At 38.9% G+C, this 26421-nt stretch overlaps 1 protein-coding gene across 4 annotated transcripts in view; it reads left to right on the forward strand.

Moving 5' to 3' along the window:
- DOCK4 (dedicator of cytokinesis 4) overlaps window positions 1–26421 on the forward strand; it is a 471927-nt gene that overhangs the window by 248461 nt on the left and 197045 nt on the right. For all 4 annotated transcript variants that reach the window (XM_060414757.1, XM_012176786.3, XM_027968612.2 and 1 more), the window contains 4 exons: window positions 590–671; window positions 1410–1470; window positions 5667–5799; window positions 10042–10130. In XM_060414757.1, coding sequence (XP_060270740.1) covers window positions 590–671; window positions 1410–1470; window positions 5667–5799; window positions 10042–10130 — 365 coding nt within the window. The remainder of the gene's footprint in view (window positions 1–589; window positions 672–1409; window positions 1471–5666; window positions 5800–10041; window positions 10131–26421) is intronic.

The raw sequence follows: 26421 nt of genomic DNA on the forward strand, positions 1-26421 counted from the left end.
CCAGGTGTTGCTGCAATTTCAATTGCAAGTTCTGCAGGCACTGTGAGGTCTTCTATTCCTTTGTGGACCAAACAATATTCAGGTTTCACTACCTGGTTTCTCTTTTTGTGTTTTGGATTAGGTTGATAAGAGCATAAAATACTAAGTCTTCTAATGGATTGTTAGCACTCGGAATAATGTTCATGTATGACGTGAAGTAAATACTGTGACGCAAAGCATGAAAAATAATCTTAGGTACAAATACACAGAACGTGTTAAGTCAGATTTTTTTCCTTTTGGTGTCCTTGTTTCTACTTTTTAAAGTAATAGTGATGATTTCATGGATATGGAAACTTTCTAAAAGTTAATTTTTTTTTGTTTGCATATGTATGTTTTCTGCTTTTGCACATTCTGCTTTGCCAGCTTTGTCAGAACTGAAGCAAATGTTTACTGTCTTGAGTACTCTTCTAGTTTATATACACAGTTTTGATATCAGTGAAAAGCCTAAAAAGTTTTGAGTTTAACCCTTAGGACAAAGAGCAGGTAGAAAGGTGACGAGTCCTTAAATATTAATTAATTCTAAAAATATTCAACTTCTTTTCTCTTGTAGTGAGAGATTTTTCTTGAGGCTAAATAGAAACGGGCTTCCCAAAGCCCCAGATAAACCAGAACGGCACTGCTCTCTCTTCGTGGTAAGTGGATCTTGTTTTATCAAGGAGGCAGATTCTTTCTTAAGTACTTTATCTTATTTAAGAGCCGTAAGTTATTATGAGAGAACATAGTAGATTTGCTGAAACTTTGTAAATAACACATGAATTACAGTGAAAGTGTTAGTTGCTCAGTGGTGTCTGACTCTTTGCCCGTCAGGCTCCACTGTCCATGGGATTTCCTAGACAATACTGGAGTAGGTTGCCATTTTCTCCTCCAGGGGATCCTCCTGACACAAGGATCAAACCCGGATCTCCTGCATTGCAGGAGATTGTTTGCTGTCTGAGCCACTAGGGAAGAGTGTAAATTACAATAATGCCCTGAAATCTGAATGCCAGCTTTCACAATCACACCCTTGTCCCTTCAGTGTGTATGAGAGCCTGTTCTTTATGGCTGAAGCCCAGTGTGACAGGGCTCAGAGTGGCACGTGGTATTTAGTATGTATTTAAGAAATATTTAAAGAATGAGTGAGCTAGAGACTAAAAAAAGAATGGGCTTTTCTTTTTTAAGTCTTACTTGATATCTGTAGGCTTACAGTAAAGTTGATCACCGTGGTATTTTTAGAACAGGATTTGGAGTATGTGCTTCTGCTCCAAAAAAAATCCATCAAGAATGCTCATATTTGTCTTTCTTCTGTTATTTGTTAAAACAATGTGCTATCCCTTCAAGTGATTCTGCCTAAAGGATGAGTTCTACAATGACCAGACTTTGTTTTTTGGTAGGATTTGGGTAGCAGCGAGCTCAGAAAGGACATCTATATCACTGTGCACATCATCCGAATCGGTAGGTATGACACTTATTGGTGTGATAGGAGCATGACGGGGAGAATTGCTGAGAGGTTTCTGTGTACTTGTGATTTATGTGCTGTCTGGATCAAAAAGAAGTCCAAGCAAGATCTGAATCCAGTATTCACAGAATTTGGGATTCTGGTCTCCCCAGACTCTCACACTGCCATAAATAGTTTGTTCTCTCTCCATATAAGTCATTAGTTAGTTTGCTGCATTTCATTTTGTTTTATTGGACTTTCTAAAAATATTGGATTCATAGCCTTGGTATTTGTCTACTCAAATTCTAATTTCTGTTAACAGCATACATTAAACTTTGAGGAGCTGGATTTTCTATACATTTATGAAAACTTTATACCAACTGGCATTTCCCAAAGTGTGGAAGGCTGCAGAACATTATTATAGACAAAGTGCTATAAGAAAAAGGCTATGAAAAATTGAATGCTGGAAATTGAATATTTTTCACTTGTATAATTTCATCAGCTTATTAAAGAGTCTTGAGAAATCCTACAGGGAAGACTAAAATTGCTCCTCTAACTTTGTTGACCCTAGCTCTCTCCAGATTTGATTGACCCTGGAAATACTTATATAATGTAACAGTTACTAACTTCTTGCAGAACACACTTTCAGTGCTCTATGATGCCCTTGCACATCAAAACCGAAATATGGTCACTATGTTTACGCATATAAGACCTCCAAAAGCAGGCATTTGATGGCAGAGGAAATACATGGTGGAACCTAAGTTATTTCTCTAGGAAAGCTAACCAACTGATACTGAGAACTGGCTTCCCCTTCCTCACTAACTGTTACATGACTTGCTGAGGAAAACTTCTGCAGAATAGTGATATCTCACCATGCATTCTTGCATGGTGGTGGTTTTTTTTTAATGTTTTTTTATTTTATACACATGATGACCCCATTTTGCATTGAGTGAGACTATAAACGGTGTTTCAACAAAGATTTTCTAAGCATTTTTTCCTCATAAAAGTCTGTTCTGAAAAGCCCATTTAATTTTATCTTCTTTTCATATTTGAGGGACAGTAGAAATAAATAAATAAGTGAACTGTCTTTGCTTTTGTTTTAATTTTCTTTTTAAACATGAGTATGGGGTGTAGAAATTGGAAAGAGTCTTTTAAAACTGGCAAAGTTGTAATGCGTGTTTCTGTGTATTTATGAGACACAGCCTCTGTCTGTGCCCAGGATGGCAGGGGTGCAGTTTATGGAATTCTTTGTGGGTTTTTTTTAATTTATTCAAATTTTTCACAGCAATTGTTAATGTAAAATGTGATTTTGGATATCTTCATGTAAACATGGATACAGTTTGAACATAATCCTCTACAAGGTTGAGATAAAAAGTAAACCACTTTAGCTTTCAGAACTTTTAGAAAAGTATCTAGAGGCTTTTGGTGGTAGAAAATGATCACATGTCTTGCTTGCCTATGGGCTGGGTAGCTCTGTCCTTCACTCCCAGGATACAGCTGAGGAAACAACTGCATAGTATTACCCACCACAGGGCTACCTTTCAAATACCTGACATTTGATTAGTGGCTGTATATTTTACTAAGCTATTTATGATCATTAAATCATCAGAATGAATGCTGCTGCTAAGTCGCTTCAGTCGTGTCCGACTCTGTGTGACCCCATAGATGGCAGCCCACCAGACTCCCCGGTCCCTGGGACTCTCCAGGCAAGAACACTGGAGTGGGTTACCATTGCCTTCTCCAGTGCATGAAAGTGAAAAGTGAAAGTGAAGTTGCTCAGTCATGTCCGACTCTTAGCGACCCCATGGACTGCATGAAACCTAAATTACCTACCTTCATTCCCTAAGCTTTGATCAAGTTAATTCTATATTGACATTACTGCAAAAACTTCCGTGATGATCAGTCCAGTAATAATGAAGGTAAGAAACTCAGAAAAGTTAAGATTTAATCTGCTTCAGTGAAATGAAGGAGTGGAAGATCCTTGTATATCAGGGACGAATAGAAAAATTATTCTCGAAAGAGTAAGAACTTTTTCTAGAATATTCCTTGCATAGACTTAATAAGAAAAGGGCACACTGACCTGCACTGGCTGCCAAGAGCTGGAGTAACAGCACCTGCCCTGGAATTCGAGGCCTGGTCTTTGATCGGCAAGAAGAGGAGGAAATAAAGAGAAAGAGTTTCCCCACACTAGATTCATAAATAACTGCATTATTTCTATTTAGCAGTGATTGGTTCAACTTGCGACAAAACAGATAATGGCCATTCATAACTATAAAGGGCAGACCTGAACAGAAATACTTATATTGCTTATTTATCACCCCAACAAACTTAGTTGGTCTTTTACCACATTCGTTTATACCCACCACACAACTTTTCATAGTTTTAGGTATATTTATCCCTTTTTTAATCGTAAACAATCACTATAGGCTTTCACCATAAAACAAAAGCATCTCTAATGTATTTTCTACCATAGGGAATACCCATTCCTCTTACCAGTATATTTGTAATTATTGAAACTCTTTGCATATTGACCCAACCAGTAGCCCTAGCTATATGACTAACAGCTAATACTACAGCTGGACAGCTACTAACTCATGTAATTGGAGGAACAACCTTTGCCCTAATAATCATTAGTCCTACTCCAGCCTTCATTACACTATCCTTGTTTTGCTTAGTATTCTTGAATTCACAGAAGTCAGGTTTGCGTGTTCACCCTACTAATAAGCCTGTACCTACAGGGCCCCTGTGCTGCCTGCATATGCTCTCAGTTGTAGCTGACTCTCTGCAACCCCATGGATTGCAGCCCGCCAGGCTCCTCTGCCCGTGGGATTCTCCAGGCAAGAATACTGGAGTGGGTTGCCATTTCCTTCTCCTGGGGATCTTTCTGACCCAGGGATCGTACCCACATTTCTTGTGTCTCCTACACTGGCAGGTGAATTCCTTACCACTGCACCACCTGGGAAACCCTGTACCTACATGGTAATACCTAATGACTCTCCAAACCCATGCATGTCACATAGTAAACACCAGTCCCTGATCTCAGGGGAGTCCTCTCAGCTCTTTTTAGTGTTGAGTCTAGTACATGATTCCATTGTAAATCAGCATTCTCATTATCCTTAAGCCTGTTAATCAATATACTAGTAATATACCAATGCAAATGAAACATCATCCAAGAAAAAACTTTTCAAGGCTGTCACACATTAATTATTCAAAAGGAACTTCAAAAGGGAAAAATCCTTTTCATTATGTTGGAAGTCCTCTTCTTTTTTTTTTTTTTTCCTGTGGTTTACCACCATTAAGTGGTACTCTAGCTCCTATTTATAAATATTACTCTGAAATTGATATATCAGAGGGGCAATTTTCCTTTATTACTGAAGAATGAAAGCCAGATTGAATACTGCCATTCCTTTCTTTTTTTCTATTTAGCATTGGATTTGGAAGGTACTAGAGCCATGCAGGCATGCACGGAGGACTTCAGTCAGATGGAAACAACGTACAGATCTGTTCCCTAGCATCTGGAAGCAGACTGACAGGCTTTTTTCATTATTTCTCCTCACGTTAGCTTGTTAGGCTTCAGCTCCAGTGTGCTTTTTGCTTTCAGTTTTCAAAATAACGCATTGGTAATTAAAGGCAACAGTAAATTAAAACAGTATCTCAACCATAGATTTTTAAATGTCTAACAATTTAAACAAGTAGAAACCATGTCAGAGTTAAAAAAGGATCCCTGGAGATCTCAGCCTGCATACTGAGTCAGGAAAGAACATGCTCATTTGCTCACCTGTGCTTACTTGCTATACCTTCAGGTAATCTCAAATCACTTCTTTTCAGAGGTAAAATGTTTGAAATCATTTTTTGAAATATGGAGAATCTTACAAGTAGGATGAAATAGGCACCCCTACTGCCTTTTTGGATGCGATTCTCCTGGGGTGCCTTCATGAATACTTCAGAAAGGGTACCCATACCTGGGCTCAGCTTCAGTCTTCATGTTTTATAGGTAACAGCCAATGGCCAGAGTTTGCACTGCATGCCCAAGGTCACACAACTATGTGCTCTTAGGGGAGAGTTCAGAATGGAGGCAACAGTTGCCCCAAATCTATGTCTTTACCATCACCCATTATATTTCATATGGCTTATGTTATAGCTGTATGTGTCTCGTCTTAAGCTGGGTTAATCAAATGGCTCCTTGAACTAGGTGTGCTTTTTAATTGAACAGGTCGAATGGGGGCAGGAGAAAAAAAGAATGCCTGCAGTGTCCAGTACCGGCGACCCTTTGGCTGTGCAGTTCTTAGCATTGCTGACCTGCTGACTGGAGAGACGAAAGATGACCTCATCCTGAAAGTGTACATGTAAGAAGCTTGCACATGATGTGGGCTGGGGTGGGTAAGGGGGTACATAGGGATCCTGTGTGGTGAATCCTGCTTTCTGTGGGTAATGGAAGAGCCAGGGATGAGCAGAGTTTATGAGCCATTCCTCAAAACTTAATAATCTCTAGGCCTACTACAGTTGAGCCTACAAATCATCACTTGCCTTTCAGAGGATTATGAAATTGAGAACCAAAAAGAACAGATAGCTTACCTACTGGGTAGACCATCCACTGCATTTAAATCCCAAGAATTTAAAGCCTGTTATATCTTTACCCTCAGAAAGTTCATTTGTTCTTGGAAAACGGAAATAGTTTTTAACATAAACTAATTAGAATTAAGAAAAAGGAAGTTCAGGTTGGGTGATTCCCCTCTTACTTTATGTATTATTAGTTTATTATGTGGTGGTTTAGTCGCTAAGTCATGTCTGACGCTTTGCAACCCCATGGACTATATTCCGCTAGGGTCCTCTGTCCATGAGATTTCCCAGGCCAGAGTACTGGAGTGGGTTGCCATCTCCTCCTGCAGGGGATCTTCTCAGCTCAGAGATGGAATCCAGGTCTCCCGCATAGCAGGAGGATTCTTTACTGCTGAGCCACCACGGAAGCCCATTTGAGGGCGTCCCTACAAAGCACCAGAAACAGGGAGGCTTAAGCCGGTCTCTCTGGAATGGAAGCCACGTTCCCAGATCACAGTGTTAACTACGCTGACTCTTTCTGAGCGCTGTGAGGGGGATTCTGTTCCCTGCTTCTCTCCTGGTTTCTGGTGTCCTGTAGATGTATGACCTGATGTATGCCTTCATCATCACATGACTTTCTCCAGGTGTGTGTGTCTGTTTCTGTAACCACATTTCCCCTTTTTATATGGGCCTAGTTAGTTATATTGGGTTAGGACTCACCCTAAACAACCTAATTTTAACTTGATTATCTGTCTAAAAACCCTATTTCCAAATAAGATCCTCAGAATGTGGTTTATGATCTTTTGAGGGTCAGTGGCAGCAGATACAGTTCAGTTTGAACATTCCACGAAGAAAATCCACTTAATGTATTCCACATCCTAAGTTTTTTAAAAGGCACGTGATTTTCGATTGCCCTTCCCTGAGCACCTCCGCACAGGTCTGACAATGGAGAGATTGACACAAAGTGACATCCTCAGAGCAGATGCACTGGGGGATGGGGGATCTGGGGTCCACATTCCTGATTTGAGGACCACACTACTGACCTCCTCTGTGAGTGAGCTTGCTTTGGTTATCTGTTCCGGCTGTTGCAACGTGTGCCAGTGGTTTTTCCATATGTGGAGGGGACCCATGGGCCCACTATCTCTGGGACATATACTTCAGGTTGCTTTTTGACAACAGCTGCAGGGTTTCTTGGATCTATCCATCTTCTACTCGGAGGCCCTGGGACCTACACCACATGTTTGCTAATCAGTTGACAAAGATTCACTTATAGCCTATGGTTTAGGGCTAGAAACTCTCTTTGTCTCTTTTAAGAGTGATAAAATCTGTGACCTTGCTATTAAACTTGAAAGCTTTTGGTGATACTACTGGGTAGTAAAGCGTGCTCCTCTTTTAGCCCATGATGGAGCATAAATCCAGTATAATCCCCTTTCTAAATTTTACTGGTGATTGTAAGACATAATTTAATTGCAACAATGCTAATGATAATAGCCACCATTTACTTTGTGCTTACTAGGTGCAAGGAACCATGTTAATAAGCACTTTGCATGTGTCTTGTCACTTCATTTTCATGACAGACTCATGAAGCAGATGCTGTTGGCTTTGTTTTCCACTTAAGGGGACAGAGAGGCTAAATAGCACCCCAAATCACCTGACTAATCAGAACAGGAACCAGCTGTGAAGTCAGGACTGCCTAACTCAGAACCTGAGCTCTCATGTGACCAGGTCGTACGTTTCAGGGTGTTCTCTCACACCACTGTCTAGTGATGTGACGATGATGCTGTTAGCTGACCTTGCTTTTCAAGAAAAACTACAATTTTTCACAAATGCAATCTCTTTGTTTCTTTGAGTGATCTTTCCAGGTATGCGTAGGAAGTGTTAGATTTATCTTGTCAATGCGAAAACTGGGGGACCTGGAGTTGCTTGCATCCCTCTTGATTATGCAACCAGCCAAGGAAGACCCATGAATTCCAGTTCTGTGGGAGATACTCATTCTCCTAAAATTAAGTTGTACTGCTCTTTGCGGTTGTTATTGTCTGTTTTTTCATAAATATCAAATAAGGTTTGGGGTTATTCTTGATGCAAGAGAGGTCCCTTAAAAATCACAGTTGAGCAATTTATGAATCCATTCCAGGATGAATGCCAGGTAGTCAAAACAGTTATTATAGATGAAAAAGAAACTAGAATTTATTAAAACATTTTAGAGGAGTGACTGTTAGAAACAATTTGGAAGAAATTTGTATTTGTTAAGGTGACCAACGGAGAAGGCAATGGCACCCCACTCCAGTACTCTTGCCTGGAAAGTTCCATGGATGGAGGAGCCCGGTGGGCTGCAGTCCATGGGGTCGTGAAGAGTCGGACACGACTGAGCGACTTCTCTTTCACTTTTGACTTTCATCCATTGGAGAAGGAAATGGCAACCCACTCCAGTGTTCTTGCCTGGAGAATCCCAGGGATGGAGTAGCCTGGTGGCCTGCCATCTATGGGGTCGCACAGAATTGGACACGACTGAAGCGACTTAGCAGCAGCAGCAGCAAGGTGACCAAATCCTTAGCCCAAACTGGGACTCAAACAGAGAATAGCAAGAAATACCTCATCTGAGCCTGGAAGATATTTCAGTCATATACTTTAGGAGCTTTTATTTTATTTGGAGTTTCGTAGGTTAAAAGCATGAATTCTGGAGTCCCTTAACTATTTAATAGGAAGCTAGCTATCTTTCTTCCTTCCCCACTGAGCTGAACTAAGAAACCTAGGAGCAGGGTGTACTAAGTGGCGATTTGGTATCTTACAGCTGGACAAGTGGAATGGTTTTATTTCATCTTAATTTTCTAGTCTTCTCAGTGTCAGTGCTCTTACTTGCTGTCCTACTGTTAACTGGTTCAAAAATAACCTCTATCAAGTTTATCCTGGAAAAGCTTATGGCGGTGAAATAAATAAATATGTAAGCACATTGTGAATTATTGGCTACAGGTGAGATCAGAAGGAAGAAGTCTCTATAGGGTGGAATATTTTGATTGACAGTTACTGAATCTTTGATAGTCAGGACCTTTGGGAGAGAGCCTTTGTTGATAGTGAAAGATTTTAATGAATTTACAAATGTATTCAGATGAAGGAGGGTCTCCCCAACCTAACTGGGGGAGTCTCAGCAGTAAGAATAGAGCAGACCCAGATATTAACAAATCATCAGGAGTAACAGTCAGAGGGATATCCATTCAGTCATTCATGTAGCCAGTATTTTTTTTAAGCACCTACGGTGTTCAAAGTACTGAGGGGAACACAGGTATCTCCGGTCCCAGATCCAGTTCTCAAGAATCTTCAGAGTCTCCTAGGTGAACTCTAGCATGAGCTGGTGAAAGACAAGAGCTGAAAGACCAGGGTACAGATGCCTGTCAGAGTGAGAGATGGAGAAACGCCTTTTGACCTAGAAGTAGAAAATCCAGAAGAGTTACCTTAATTACTCTTCAGTAAATCCCACCAGCTTTTTGCTAGTGCAAGTTTTGTTAACCTCAGTTGCATTTTGATGCTAGCCCATTATATCATGACCAACACCATTGCTTGGTCATGATATAATAGGTGGAGATTCAATATCGAGAAATAACATTTACTGAGCATTCACTTTTTGTCAGGGATTATCCTAAACCCAAGCTGGTTCAGTGTTCTAGTATATTACCTGCATTTCACAAATGAATAGATCAAGGCACAGAATAATTAACTCACCCAAAGAACATAGCTCAGTTAATAGTGAGGATCCAAATCCAGGGAGTCAGAATCTTAGCCTATACTTCCTTCCACTGTATGCATTGTTCTCTGAGCTTCTCATAACCTGAATTGTTCATCTCAGCCACTTCATGAAGTACTTGGTCATGCATTACCAGATATGGTCATTCCTGCTTATCTTGGGGCAGGCAAGCCAAGCCATGTTCTCTGTGTTGAGAACTGCAGGGAGGTTTAAGGAAGTACATTATAGTGGTTATATGAAAAGGGGCAGGTGTGTAGGAAAGTCATCTCATGCATCACCAAAGCTTAACAGAGTGGCCATGATTTCACAGGTGTAATACAGAGAGTGAGTGGTACCAAATCCACGAGAATATCATCAAGAAGTTGAATGCACGTTATAATTTGACCGGCTCCAACGCAGGTGAGTATATGGCTCTGTCTGACTCCCTACACTTCTCATTTCAGTGGCTTTGTTTTATTTGTCTGTGAAGAAGAAAATTTTCAGCCCTTTGTTTTTCTCTCTACTCACTCCCTAAAAGTGCTTGGTCAGCATGCTGATATGTCTCCTTATTGTATGATAGGTTTATAGCTATAACTCTAAAAGATATATTCTTTCCTGGTTTGAGTCAAGGTAGAGAATCTGAGTTTATTCTCTAGTCTTGGGATCTCCAGGTTGTTGCTGATTGCTGAAAACCAAATGACAAATATGCCTCGGTTCATGACAGTTGTGTGGAACGGGTTTGATGAACAGAAATAAGGTCAGTAAGGTCCAAGAAAAACATGCTTCTCTGCCTATAGCTGTAGTATTATATAGAGAAAAGCATATGCATGCCATCCGGCAGGAACTGTCATATAATATAGCATTATAAGTTATATATAATACAAGTAGTTTAAATCACTCAGTTGTGTCCAACTCTTTAAGACCCCATGGACTGTACAGTTCATGGCATTCTCCAGCCTAGAATACTGACGTGGGTAGCCTTTCCCTTCTCCAGGGGATCTTCCCGATCCAGGAATCGAACCCAGGTCTCCTGCATTGCAGGCGGATTCTTTACCAGCTGAGCTACCAGGGAAGCACATATAATATATCGGGTGGTGCATACTCTTACACTAGTAATATGCTAGACTTACACTATAGCATATGTAGATTATATAATATATTGAATGACATCTTTAAGTTTGATCAGTATACAAAAACATGGTGAATATTATTTGTTCCTGTCCCACCTTCACACCCACGCTGAAGCAGAATAAACTATGCAGTTGTGTGCTTTAATTAAAGAAACGTCTAAATCAACTCATGTTTGAACTGAATGCATTGCTTTTTGTGGTTGATCTTTAAAGTACCCTGAATATAGATGGTTGTGTTATAGTCCAACTTGCCTGGCAATTAAAGGAACCTGAATTTAAATTTAGACCACCTTTTCTTCAGACCTGTGTACATCTCACCAGGCTAAGTGAAAATGTTAGTCACTCGGTCATGTCCAGTTATTTGCAATCCCATGGACTGTAGCCCGCCAGGCCCCTCTGTCCATGAAATTGTCCAGGCAAGATTACGAGAGTGGGTTGCCATTCCCTTCTCCAGGGGATCTTCCTGATCCAGGGATCGAACACAGGTCCTCGCATTGCAGGCAGATTCTACTGTTGCTCAGACAGTAAAGAATCTGTCTACAGTGCAGGAGACCCTGCAGGGTTTGATCCCTGGGTCGAGAAAATCCCTTGGGGAAGGGAATGGTTACCCACTGCAGTATTCTTCCATGAACAGAGGACCCTTTGCATATGACGATCCCACATCACCAGCCCAAAACAACCCACAGAGTAACTGCAGACAGAATCTCTGTGGTTTGGTCACGTGAGAGCCATAAGTATTCACAGCTCATTCATGTGGCACCACTTCAGGCTGTAATGAATGGTGAGGTCAGTTTTCTCTTCAGTTTCCCAAGAGCAGGGGAGGGAACTTGGCTTCCTTTGATCCACACAAAATCCTCCATCTACCAGTAAATAAACAAAATACTTACACTTGCTATTAAAGGTAGAGTCTCTGAAGGACCAGGAGATTTTAGTAGTGAATATAACTTGAGATAAGAATACCTCAGAAACTACTGTGTACACTTGTATTCAATTTTTTTGTGAAAGAATTGAAATAGCACTTATTGTGTAGAGACTGAGCGATTTATTTTAAATGTACTTTCAGTAAGATGGTAGGCCTAGTGCTTTTTTAAAACTTATTTTGCCAAATTCATTGACAAACTTCTAACCAAATTCATTACTTTTGACAGACTTTTTGGTATTTCTTGATGCCATCGATTATTTTTTTTAATCATTAAATGTATTTTGTACCTGTGCTGTCCACCTTGATAGGTACCAGCCGCCTGTGGCTATTGAGCCTTAGACATGGGGCTGGTATAGTACTGGGATTGAAGTGTGAGCATGCATGCTCAGTTGATCAGTTGTGTCTGACTCTTTGCGACCCTATGGACTGTCGCCTGCCAGGCTCCTCTGTCCATGAGATTTTTGCAGCAAGAATACTGGATTGGGTTGCCATTTCCTTCTCCAGGGGATCTTCCTGACCCAGGGATTGAAACCGTGTCTCCCTGGGTCTCCTGCACTGCAGGCGGTCTCTTTACTGCTGAGCCACTGGGGATGTCATTACAGTGTGTAGTACTTGTAAAATACATACTTGATTTTGAAGACTTGATACATATATATAATGAATATGAAACAGCCCTTTAATAATTTTTATATTGATTATATGTTCAAAGGTAACATTGTGGATATATTGGTTTAAGCATAATATATTACAAAAGTTAATTTTGTTTCTATTTTTTAAGTGGTTACTAGCCCCATAGGTGGCTCATATCATAGTTCTATTAGAAAGTGCTGCTCTAGACTTGATTTAAAGAATTTCCTTTTTGAGCTCTTTTGACGCCTCACATTCATTATGCCCTACTCCTTTGCTTCTGCCCGCTAACTTTGGGTGGAGAAGTTTGTAGCCATTGTGTATCTTTTTCTTTCTCTCCCAGAGTCCCATTATTTTCAATTTGCTTGCATTTGCCTCCTATGTGAATAAATAAATATAAAACTAACCCTGACCTGATTTTTCCCATGTAGTCCCTTCCCTCCTTACCATCACAGATGCAGTGTTGACTAAGCAAAGTGTGTTGATCTGTTCCAATATGCTTGTTTCCAAACTCCTTGTCAACTCCCAAGTCTTTCCTCTTTCCAGTGTGCCTTACAATTCTTCTGTTGTTGGATCCTTTGAATTTATCATTGTCCTGACTGAAGTGATGCTGAGTGGGTGTTACCTGTTGTGTTTACATACATTGTACTGAAATGAAAAACTACTTGTTGCATCTTTGGAAAGACTAAAAGAAACCATTTTACCATACAACCCTGCCTAGCAGGTTTTCTCTGCTTTGGTAGAATCAGTCCTGCATTTTGCTGCCTATCTTGATGCTGAGATTCCTAGATAGCTGAGTATATACTCTTTATGCTTGGCTTTTGCTGCAAAGCCCTGCCTGCTCTCCTGTCCTTATAGCCCACTCCTCTCCTTCCCCCTTCTTTCAAGCCTGAGTCCCAGCCAGCTGCACCCAGCCAGCATCAACTTGTCTTCTATTCCTTTGGTCTCCTTCTGGTTCCTTCTAGTTCTCTCACAGCAAGGCAAACCCGGCCCTAAGCCTTGTCACTCCAAAATACTGCTGCAGAGAGAAAAAGCTCAGACAGAAACTTTTAAAAATTAGTCAATGAACTCTTTACTCTTTCTTTCCATTTAAGTTTCCACTCTTCTTGGAGCGTGGAACATTGTTCTGCTGTCACCTGTCTTGAGGGAAGGCAATTATGAAAATAATGGATAAAGTTTTAGGAGCTGTTTGGCTTTATTATTGAAAGGGAAGCATCTGATAGCTTACTTAAGGGGGAAACAAGAGTATAGGAAATTGAAGTTGGAAATTGGGGTGCCTCATGATTGAATTATTGCAGTGAAATGTTGACTTTTTCTCCTTGGACATGGAGTAGTTGATAATGGAAGCAGTGCAGTCAGATGTTTTCAAGAGAATTTAGTTCACTCGACAAAGTGTGGTTTTAGTCCCTGCTTTCCTCCTGCTATTCCTTGGTCATTATACTAAAAAGAGAAAAAAAGAATAACTTCGAAATTAGTTTTAGAATCAAATTCTACCACCTAATTTTTAGGCCTTTTATGCTTCATTGACGTGCTTCTATCTTTTGGAGTTGTAATCTTGTCTATTTAATAGGTAAAAGGATTTGTCTAGATAACTGGTTTTTTTCTCCCCCTCTAACCTAAGACCTGTGTTGCTAAGGTACATTAACCACTATCTTTATTGGGTTTAGAAACTGGAAGAAAATTTCAGGTGATCCATTTAACTTTTAAAGGTAAAAATATAATTGAATTAACATATCTATATGGTTAGATTTAGTTCTTTGCAGTAATTCAAAGTTTCCAAAGTTGTACTCTGTGAGAATTTTTAAATCCAAAAATCATATTGTGAGAATTTGAACTTCCAAAAATAGTCATTAGAATCAGCCTGGTTGAAGTTTGTTGAGCAAATGGTTATTATTAACGTCACCTCTGATAGACATTAGCCATTGAATTCTAGGAATGTGAAATAAGACTGGGCCAATATGATTTCCTGAGACACATTCAGTTCTATGATTTGAAATAAATTGTGTAAAAATCCTTGGCTCCTGTTCAGTATGTCCTAAGAGAAAATTCAGAATCTTTTAATGTTATCTATGTGTTTATGAAATCTATTTCCTGTGGTTTGTACATGTAACTTACAACTAGAAGAAATCATATTTGCTAATCAGGTCAGTTTCTACAATCTGCTTTTTGCCTTAGCCAGATGAGCTCCGTGATTGCATTCCTGCCAGTTATACATTTTAACCCCCACAGAAGGTGAAACTCCTTCAGAATTACCCAGAATTACCCACTTACTTGTACAAGGAGGGCAGTTTAACCCTGTTCAGGAAGTAAATGGTGGTCCTCATTTAACTGAAGTGAAAGGAGGCTTTTGAGAGAGTTAGACTGTATTTGGGGGAGTTGAGCATCCTGTTCTCACATAGACAGGTAGTTGTTTAATTCAATAGTATTGAACTGGTGTAATTCTTAAAGATTGTGTCAATACGCCTGACTTTTGAACACTGCACTTAGAAACTTTGCTTTCTAATATTGTTTAAAGAAAACTGGTACTCATTGGCTCCACCTATTGGCCAGACGTATAGTATATGGCCTTTTGGCTCACTTTTGGAATTTCCTAATTATTAAATGCAGGCACCCCTGGTGGCTCAGAGATAAAAGAATCTGCCTGTAATGCAGGAGATTCGAGAGACCTAGGTTCGATCCCTGGGTCTAAAAGATATCTTGCAGGAGGAAATGGCAACCCACTCCACTGTTCTTTCTGGGAATATTCCATGGGTAGAGGAGCCTGGCAGGATATAGCCCATAAGTTCGCAGAGAGTCAGACATTACTGAGCTCACACATACAATTATTAAATCATGCTTTATTTTTATTCTTTTTGAGTTTTTAGCTTTCAATTAATTTTACTTTCAGAAAAGCTTTAAGAATAGTACAGCAAATATGTAACTTCTCAAAGTTTAATGTTTCGCTATATTTGCATTATCCTTCTTTTGCTTTCTTTCTCTCTACACACACACACACATATACACACAGGCACTTTATTCATACTTATATATATATATTTATGTGTTTATACATATATACACACACATATATTTGTGTGTATTTTATATAGACTCTCTCTATAGATAGTAATTTACTATTACTGAGTTGGTGTAATTCTTAAGGATTGCATTAATGCCCCTGATGTTTATACATACACACAAAAACATGTATATGTACATGCATATATATCACACTTACATATGTTTTTCCCACCTGAACTGTTTCAGAACAAATTATAGGAATTGTGCCTCTTTATCTCTACTTACTCAGAACATGGCAACATAACCACAGTACAGTAATCAAAATCAGAAAGTGAACATTGATACAGTAGTCTTACCTAACCTGTAGATCTTATTCAGCTTTTGACAATTTTCCCAATGTCCTTTATAACAAAAGGAACTCAGGCTGTATTGCATGCAGTTGTCATATCTTTTTAGTTTCCTTTAAGCCATTCTCTTTTCATGACAGTGAAGAAAAAGGATGGAGTTCAAAATATATTAAAATATGCTTCTCTGGTGGCTTAGTTGATAAAGAGTCTGCCTGCAGTGCAGGATACCTGTCAGAAAGATCCCCTGGAGAAGGGAATGGCAACCCACTCCAGTATTCTTGCCTGGAGAATCCCATGGAGAGAGGAGCCTGGCGGACGACAGTCCATGGGGTCACAAGAGTAGGACATGACTTAGTGATCAGACCTACCTACTGAAGGTATTTGTAAAACTTCATGTAGTACTGTAAAAAAACCACCAACGCAAACTCAAATTATAAGGTAATGGAAGTAGTGATTAGAGCCTTGTTTGATTCTCTGAATTACTTATATTTTGCCAATTTAGATATTTCTGTTCAATCGCTCAGTCATGTCCAAATTTGCAACCCCATGGACTGCAGCATGCCAGGCTTCCCTGTCCTTCTCTATGTCCTAGAGTTTGCTTAAACTCATGTCCATTGAATCAATGATGCCATCCAACCGTCTTATCTTCTATACTGCATAGGAAAAAATATACAACATAGAAAAAATGTAGTTTATAACAAGTATTTCAATAAATTAAATACATCAGATACATACACTCATTTATGCCATGCTCTATATATACTTTTAAAAAGTTATTTTTAGCCAGTGGCTTACTGTGTGCTTTGAAAAAATTACAAATAAGTAGTAATAGTTACAGTAGAAAGCAAATAAACAACCTTTTATCCATTAACCTAATCCTCAGTGTTTGCCTTTAAAAATAAGTATGGAAACTTTAAAGTGAAAGTTCTTTGTTAAAAAATGTTGATTCCCTCTGAATGGTCTCATCCGCTCCTACAATTATAGCTTCCACTATAAGCCAATGGTCTTTGTCTTTCATTTCTGCTCAATAAATTTCTTTTCTGGTTAAGACTTGATGAAACTAAACAATTCCAGATGTTGCTTATATGCCTTAGCTTGACATTCCATGACTTATTATGTGTTACTTCAGTCATGTTTTCTCAATAATTGTTAGCCATGGGCTAACCACTTCTTGCAGAAAAATATAAAAGCCTTCCCAGTACTTGGAAATAGCAGATCTGTGGGCTAGCAGTTAAGATCATGAGATTTTGTACCCATACTTCTCATACCTTTTACCTGTTAGGAAGTCAGCATCCCGATGGATAGTGTTACCTATGCAGATATATCAGGGCAATGATTTTCTGAAGGTCAGCCTGTTGTTCATCCTCCTTTAGAGTTGCGTCCTTTATGACTTAAATCCTGGAGAAGGAAATGGCTACCCACTCCAGTATTCTTGCCTGGAGAATCCAATGGACAGAGGAGCCTGGTGGGCTACAGTCCACGGGGTTGCAAAGAGTCAGACACGACTGAGCGACTAACACACACACACCAGACTTAAATATACCAACAAAAAAATTAATTTATAGTAATCTAAAAGAGAAATGATGATGTTGTATGGCAGAAACAATCACAATATTGTAAAATGATGATCTTCTAATTAATAATAAATAAACTAAAAGAAACAGACTATGTCATACTACCAAAAAAACGGAAAATTTTACTTGGGCCAACCTGAGAATGGTAACCCAGGAGACCATCTCTCAGAGAGCTCTGAGAACTGTCTGAAGAAGTAAAGGTTGGGGGATGGAGGGAACAGTGTACGTGTGATCTAGACAAAGGGGTATGTGCAATCAAACATCTTGGTAGAAGGTTACTGCTACTCTTAAGGTATAAATATCATAGTTATTGGTGCTTTTCTAAGTATGGGAAGATGCAGGAAACTGGGTTCATAAAATTTCCTCCTGAAAATAATCTGTGAGGACCAGTTCTGCCAGTCTTCCCCGAGCACAAGTACCTCATCCTGATCTTTGCCCTGTACTGTAAGTCAACAGTTGCAGTGACTTGATTCTTAGGTAACTGAATGATGGGCAGCGTGCTTTATTTTTCCCTTTCTGTCTTAATTTTGAGCAAGGTTTTGGAGGCATTTTATGACCAGTTTGTCCAATGGAGCTAGGAATGCTCATTCCCGGGACAGGCAAGGATTTTGTTGTGGGCCACTCAGTGTGCTATTCCTGGGCTAAGTCCTGTTCACAGTAACCAAAACTTCTCAGCCACCTGCCTTATTACTCTCTTATGGTCTAGGGAATGGTTCCCTCTTGTTGCTTGTTCTGGTATCTAGACTCACACTCTTAAAATCATTGGTTTTAATGGAATTATGTATTTGGTCAGTTGCTTCAAGTCTCCTGATTATTAGCTTAGTCATCCACTTGGTGATCAAGAAATAATAATCTTGTAAAATAGGGAAAATACAAGTTGTTTGTGTGCTCAGTCGCTTCTGTCGTGTCTGACTTTGCAACCCCATGGACTGTAGTCCACCAGGCTCCTCTGTCCATGGGATTCTCCAGGCAGGAATACTGGAGTGGGGTGCCATACCCTCCTCCAGGGGTTCTTCCCAACCCAGGGATCGAACCCAGGTCTCCTGCATTGCAGGCAGATTCTTTACCCACTGAACTACCTGGGAGGCCCAACAAGTAGTATAGCTAGTAACATTAATCAGGTCATAAGCGAGTATTTACACTAAGAATTTCAATTAGGTTCAGCTCAGATTATCTGAGCGGTCTATTCTGCACCAGTTGCTGTCTTTAAAAGAAATTGTACATAAAGGTGAGGTAAGATAGGTAAGGTAGGTGTGAAGTACCTACCACTCATATAAGGTGAGTGGTAGATACCTTACAGGATTAAGAAGGAAATTTTATCTTCCAAGGAGTTACATGACTGGCACCACAAGCAGAAAAACTAATATAATTTATGGTTGATCAGGTGTTTTTGCCATTGGGGAGGCCTGATTAATACATTATAATACAGATGCACAATGCACGCAGGAGAGGAGAAAGGCCCAAAAAGGCATAGAAAAATTTTATGTTTAAAATTTTCTTGTCTTGCTTTGAAATATGAATTTTTATTTCATCAGGCAGTTTATACCTATTGCTGTTAGCTTTCTTATTCACAGATTGAATAATACAGGCTGGAAGTCAGAAATCAAGATATGACCCTTTAGAAAGAGGAGTGGTTTTTTGTTTTGTTTACTTTGTATGGCTTTGAAAGTACATCTGAAAGAGGAGATTTGAGCTTTGCAGCATTAAAGACATAAGTGTCTAGTTTTCAGTATGGAAACGTTAAAGAATATGTGTCCTTCGGGTAATGTGGTCTTGCTGGCGGGAGGCTTTGAGCAGCTCGGCGTCCTCAGTCATGCAGTGAACACACATTTCAGAAGGCCTGCAGTGCTGTCGTGGCTCCCATTTTAATCCTTCAACTAACCTTGTCCAAGCTGTGGTTTATCCAGTAGTCCTGTATGGATGTGAGGGTTGGACTGTAAAGAAAGCTGAATGCCAAGGAATTGATGCTTTTGAACTGTGGTGTTGCAGAAGACTCTTGAGAGTCCCTTGGACTGCAAGGAGATCCAACCAGTCCATCCTAAAGGAAATCAGTCCTGGATATTCATTGGAAGGACTGATGCTGACACTGAAACTCCAATACTTTGGCCACCTGATGCGAAGAACTGACTCATTTGAAAAGACCCTGATGCTGGGAAAGATTGAAAGCAGGAGGAGAAGGGGACGACAGAGGATGCGACGGTTGGATGGCATCACCGACTCAAGGGACATGAGTTTGAGTTAACTCCAGGAGATGGCGATGGACAGGGAGGCCTGGCGTGCTGCAGTCCACGGGGTCGCAAAGAGTCAGACACGAGCAACTGAACTGAACTGAACCTGGTCCATTTCTACAGTCTAATCTCTTCCTAATGCTTCTTGGTTTTTCCTCTGCTGACTCACTTTCCAGCAGTGTTGTCTCACTTGACACCACTCCTAGCAAACATTTGGCTTCCTTTCTTCCCTGTGTTCCAGAGGCCCTGAGACTCTGTGGCTGACTTTGCTGTGTGAACACCTCGCCTGATCCTGTCAGGGTTTTATGGCTTGATGCAACCAGGATGTATCCCTGAAAGTTATATATGCTTCTGGTGTTTTACTTTAAAAGTCAATTTACTTACCTTACAGACATAACATAGAATATTGTAGGATCCAAAGCAAAACTCAGATGACGGATTTCGTAAATCAAGCACAAAGAAGGGAATAGAAGTAAAAATTCTTGCTCTGATAATAATGAGGGCTTAGGATTTCAGAAATTAATAGATTTTACTAAAGGTGAATTTATGGAAGGATCTAATGATAATCACCTTTAGGAAGGTTTTCTGACACCAGATGATGTTAGTAATTATCATTCATGTTGAGAAATCCTGACAATTAGGTTTTACCCTTTGGCCCCTGCCTACCAAACACAAAGTATGTAAGTACTATCAAGAAATAATATTTTCAGAGTCTTGCCCCAGAATGGCAGCATAAGGCGCTGCATGGACTCACTCTAAACTATAACTAGTAATAATCATTTTTTTAAAAAAAGCATTAAAGTCTGAAAATTTTCTTGAGTGTGTACAGCAAATGAAGAAATACTTACTGAAGAATAAAATTTAATACTTAATTTTGAAAATTAAAATAAAAGTAAACAAATGGGACCTAATTAAACTTAAAAGCTTTTATACAACAAACAAAACTATAAACAAGATGAAAACCCTCAGAATATGAGAAAATACTTTTAAATGAAGCAACTAACAAGAAATTAATTTTTAAAGGGCACAAACAACTCATGCAGTTCAATATCAAAAAAATAAACAACCCAATTAAAAATGGATGGAAGACCTAAGTAGACATTTCTCCATAGGAAACATGCAGATGGCCAAAAAGCATATGAAAAGAAGATGCTCAACATCACTAATTATTAGATAAATGCAAATCAAAATACCAGTTAGATTGGCCATTAACAAAAAAATCTACAAACAAAAATTGCTGGAGAGGGTATGGATTTTGAAAGGTAACCCTCTTACTGTTGGTGAGAATGTAAATTGATAATATCCACTATAGAGAACAGTTTGGAGTTTCCTTAAAAAACTGAAAATAGATTTACCATATGACCCAGCAATCCCACCCCTGGGCATATTATGACAATTATCACAGTTAAAAAAGAAAAATTGTGGTAGGATACTCAAGAACTTGGTAAACATGGATTAATTCTAGTAAACAGAACTCAGTAACTGAGGTAAGGAAGTATATTTTCTTCCATAACAGAACCTTTAGTACAGTTTGACATATGCATGTACTACTTAAATTTTTTTTAATCTAGTTAAATTTTAAAACGCCCAATTCTTTAATGACTAACAGACAACATCTATTTCATGAATGAATCAAAGACACAGTTATCAGATGTTTGCCTTAAGTTTGTTTCTTTGGTTTCCTAGTACCAAATAGGAAAACATTAAAAATAAAAAATAATTTACTGAGCTCTAAGGAGGTTGTATTGTCTTTTCTAGCTTTGAGATTTAAGGCCCTAATTTCTGTATCCAACCCTGCTTGTTGAACTCAAATGCTTTCAAGTTTTTTCACATTTGTAAGTAATAATGTGAGGAACATCTCCTATATTTCAGAATATGACTTTAAAATAAAGCCTTAGAAATGGGATTATTAAGGAAGAATATGAGATTTTTGATGAATTTTGCTGCATTAACAAGATAAACAGCAGCTTGGATGGTCATTTTGGAATAAAACCTGGGACAGGTTTTTGAGGACATCAAAGACAGATGTCAGAGATTTTTGAAAAGTTTGGAACCTGTAGATCCAGGATTGCAGTATTCATTCATAAGAGTGGAAAAAAGAGGAAATTGGAGACTGAGTGGAAGAGACTGGTTTTGGACGTAGTTTTACTTTCACGGTCTCTGTGTGCTCAAAGCAGTTGTTGAAGTTCATGCCTATCCTCTATGATAACCAATGATACTAATTTTAACCCCTCCTTAGTTCTCACCTAGACTGTTAAATTTAGCCATGACTTGTATCCTGCCAGGTCTTCTGTTGTGCTGCCAGAATCCTCTTTGTCATATAAAAACTTTTCTGTATCTCATTTCCCCTTTCAAGTTGTATTGGTTCATCACTTGTGATGCCAGCGTGACTCCTTCCTGTGCGGTTTGTAAGGCAGGCTTTCAGTCCCTGGCTCAGCCTCTCTTTCATGTCTCACCCTACATTCTACCTTCAACCCAACATACCCTTCTTTGGATTTTGGAATTAGTAGCCACATAGAGTTACGGTCCTGTAAATGTTCATGCCCCAGAAATGTATGCCTTTATGATAGTATTAGAAATTGAACTAGTGACATAGCCTTCAATAATTTTACTAGGAACCAGAAGACCTCAGTGATTTCAGAACAAAACCAGGCGAAGACATTTCTTTTACCCGTTCTGTGTTTTTCTGTCTTTGCTCACAACTCCCTGCTGTATTTTATGTCGTCTCTTTACTCCATTCTAAAAGAATAAATAAATAAAACACCTCCTTTGATAAATTATTCCCTGACTTTTTTCATTTAGATTTTGCTATGTTATATATGATGTTTTTTTTTTCAAAACTTTTAAGCTTGTTCAGTTAGTCTTATCTTCCAAAATGAGTTTCTTTTAATTTTACAATATTCTGCCTGTATTGAGATAAAAACCTAATTCATGGTTCTCTATTTGCCACACTTTATTTTGAGAAAAAGTAAATGAAGCAAGTTTTTTGGCCTTCTCTTGGCATGTGGATGTTTTTAAATGCTGAAAATGAAAAGACCATTTCAGTTTGGTCATAAAACTTCATGAGATTTCTAATTGAGAAAATTAAGTGACTCAGGATTAATAGATATATGCCAACTATGTTCTTCATTTCCTCCCCTATAGGTCACTTCAGAAATTTGTTTGTTATTAGTTTGGGTTTGTAATGTGATCTTTGGATATCCCACTTGTGATGATATTTTTGCACTATTATCACATCTATTCTTAGCTCAGATGTTTTTAGCATATGTATTTGCCGAACATATACTTTAATATGCTATCATTTTTCTTCTATACTTGTATAGAAACTCAGGAGAAATAAAAAGAAAAATGTAATTGTGTGATGTCAAGTACTTGTTGCATTTTTTAAGTCAGTTACTTAATCTATTATGATTTTATTTCATACTTTAATTTGGCACATTTGTACATTTTTTGAAGCAAAGGGCAGTCTTTGAATTAAATATTTGTGAGATTGATAGTTCTTAAATACTATATAAGTAGAGTAAATTTTTGCTCACTTAATTAACTTACCATTTACAATTTAATTGTGCATTGAAGGCACACTATTCTATATTCTTCACAGACTGCTTGTGTTATTGGGAAGCAATAGGGATTGCAAAGATTTTTAAATAAATTGGCTTTTGAAACATGGTAGACTGCCTCTTGTAACTTCCTTTTCAACTACAAACACATAAAAATGCTGGATAAATTATAACCAAGATATGGTAAGAAATAGAAAACAAAGCTTCAAAGAAAGGAAGGGACATCTTGCTGACTTGTACGGTGGTACTGGTGGTTTAGTCGCTAAGTCATATCAGACTCTTGTGATCCCATGGACTGTAGCCTGCCAGGCTTCTCTGTCCATGGGATTCTCCAGGCAAGGGTTCCGGAGTGGGTTGCCATTTCCTTCTCCAGAGGATCTTCCGGACTCAGGAATTGAGCCCTGGTCTCCTGCATTACAGGCAGATTCTTTACCAACTGAGCTATGAGGGAAGCCCTGCTGATTTGTATAGGGAGGTCCAAACTGGAGGGGTAAACACTCCAGTCTGTGCTCCAACAGGGAGGAAGGGTGTGAAGATAGGTCCTGACAGTTGGAAGTTTAAGTTTTAAATATTCCATAGAAGTCAAGATCTGCTCCCTTTCCCTCATTGCTGATTATTTTGTTATGCATGGTTGCTGTTGTTATTTTATTGTGACCCATTTTCAGTGGGTGTTGCTTTATCCACAGGAATCCCATAAACTCTGGGAGTGAACATGATAGTGTGGGATGATTATACATTTCCTTTTTTCAGGCTCCTCCCCTGGGACTGGGTACTTACCCTGGATTTCATTGCTATGGATTTTTCCAGACTGCTGAGTTAATTTAAATTCAGTGGCTTAAGCTTAGATTTTTCTGTCTCATTGGGGAATCATCTCCTCTCATCACCTTTTTAAAACAGAGAACAGTTCTTTCAAGCCCAGTATTAGAGGACTCATTTCTAAGTATCACTTGTGTATTCCCTAAACCATGTCTCCTAGAAGTTTAGATAATAAACTATCAGGAAAAGACTAAATAAAAGGTACAAAAATGGGTTCATAATGAAAAAGAAAATAGGAGGCAATGAATAGGGAGAGTTTTTTAATCCATTCATCAAAAAATATTAGCATCTCTAATCTACAGAGAAGGCAATGGCACCCCACTTCAGTACTCTTGCCTGGAAAATCCCATGGATGGAGGAGCCTGGTAGGCTGTAGTCCATGGGGTCGCTAAGAGTTGGACACGACTAAGCGACTTCCCTTTAACTTTTCACTTTTATGCCTTGGAGAAGGAAATGGCAACCCATTCCAGTTTTCTTGCCTGGAGAATCCCAGGGACGGGGGAGCCTGGTGGGCTTCCGTCTATGGGGTCGCACAGAGTCGGACAGGACTGAAGCGACTTAGCAGTAGCAGTAATCTAATCTAAGCATCTCTAATCTAATCAAGAGGAACTAAAGAGCCTCTTGAGGAAAGTAAAAGAGGAGAGTGAAAACGCTGGCTTAAAACTCAGCATTCAAAAAACTAAGATTATGCCATCTGTTCCCATCATTCCATGGCAAATAAATGGAGAAACAATGGAAACAGTGACAGATTTTATTTTCTTGGGCTCCAAAATCTTTGTAGATGGTGACTGCAGCTGTGAAATTAAAAGGCACTTGTTCCTTGGAAGAAAAGCTGTGACCAACCTAGACAGCATATTAAAAAGCAAAGACATTATTTTGCTGACAAAGGTCCGTCTAGGCAAAGCTACGGTTTTTCCAGTACTCATGTATGGATGTGAGAGTTGGACTATAAAGAAAGCTGAGCACCGAAGAACTGATGCTTTTGAACTGTGGTGTTGGAGAAGACTCTTGAGAGTCCCTTGGACTGCAAGGAGATCCAACCAGTCAGTCCTAAAGGAAATTGGTTCTTAATATTCATTGGAAGAACTGATGCTAAAGCTGAGGCTCCAATACTTTGGCCATCTGATGTAATGAATGACTCACTGGAAAAGACCCTGGTACTGGGAAAGATTGAAGACAGGAGGAGAAGGGGATGACAGAGGATGAGATGGTCGGATGGCATCACCGACTCCATGGACATGAGTTTGAGCAAGCTCTGGGAGTTGGTGGTGGACAGGGAAGCTTGGCCTACTTGTAGTCCATGGGGTCACAAAGAGTCAGACATGACTGAGCAACTGAACTGAACTGAACTGTCCTCTTGGTGATTAGCTTTATTGGTGAGAAAGAACTAAATAGAATTTCTTAAATTATTTTAAAGAAGTCATTGAAAAAAAATTAGTATACTGCTTAAATACCAAATGAGCACAACTGAAAGAGAAACAATCATGTGATAATAATAATAGCAGTGGTAGTTGTAGTAGTAGCTGCTATCATTTTTAAGCACTTCTTTTATAGCAGGCATTGCCCAAAGTATTTTATGGAGTTATTTTACAAATGTGACAACCAAAGAAAGCACAGAGAAGTTAACACTGAGGCAGGGTCATGATGCTGTACGACAGGCTTCTTAAACTGCACACAATCACAATGTGTCTTTATCAAATATATTTGCCACAGATTTCCATGTTTGCATTATTATACATTTGCTATGTATTATTTGGTTCATTGGTGGCAAAATGGCTGATCTAGTCTAAAATCAATTTTGCCTGCCACTTAATAAATCTTGCTGTGCTTGCCATTTCTTATGTAAAAGTGCAGAATTTCATGAATTTAAAAGAAATCATCTCACAGAGTGAGTTAGCTTCAATTCCTAAGAAATTAGAGTTCCCAAAGAATCAAGCACATTTGGTTTACCAGATACTAAGCCTTTCTCTCCTGTAGTTCTGTCCCATAAGCTATTTAATCTTGAAAAAATGTTGCTTTGTGATTCTAAATTCATTATTAATTAATGACTAAGTCTCTGTTTAAAATTAGTTAAAAAATCTTTATAATTGGGTCATAAATATCTAGACTGATTTTTTAAAGTTTAGTTTAATGCTTACTTCTATTAGAGTAACATTTTTTCCTTAGCAATTTCATGTTTGGTATTTATGTTAAGTGCCAGAAAAAAACTGATTGTGGGACATTATTGATCTATTTGTAAAATTAAAAATTTAACCTAATTTTATTTGTTGTCATAACAATTCTTCCCTGAAATTTCAAGTTCCATCAGTCATAATTTTTCTTTACTGTAATATTCCTTTCATGCATTTAACCCATACTGCTTCATATTCTACTTACCTGTGTGTGTCTTTCCTTATTGGATGATCAGCTTCTATGGAGCAGGAACCTATCATATATTAATACATCCTTATATCTTGCCTTTCATCTTCCTCTCAAGCTGGAAGTTATTGCCTTGCCCAAAGTGGACA

Source organism: Ovis aries, chromosome 4 (assembly GCF_016772045.2).
Source record: "Ovis aries strain OAR_USU_Benz2616 breed Rambouillet chromosome 4, ARS-UI_Ramb_v3.0, whole genome shotgun sequence".
NCBI lineage: Eukaryota > Metazoa > Chordata > Mammalia > Artiodactyla > Bovidae > Ovis > Ovis aries.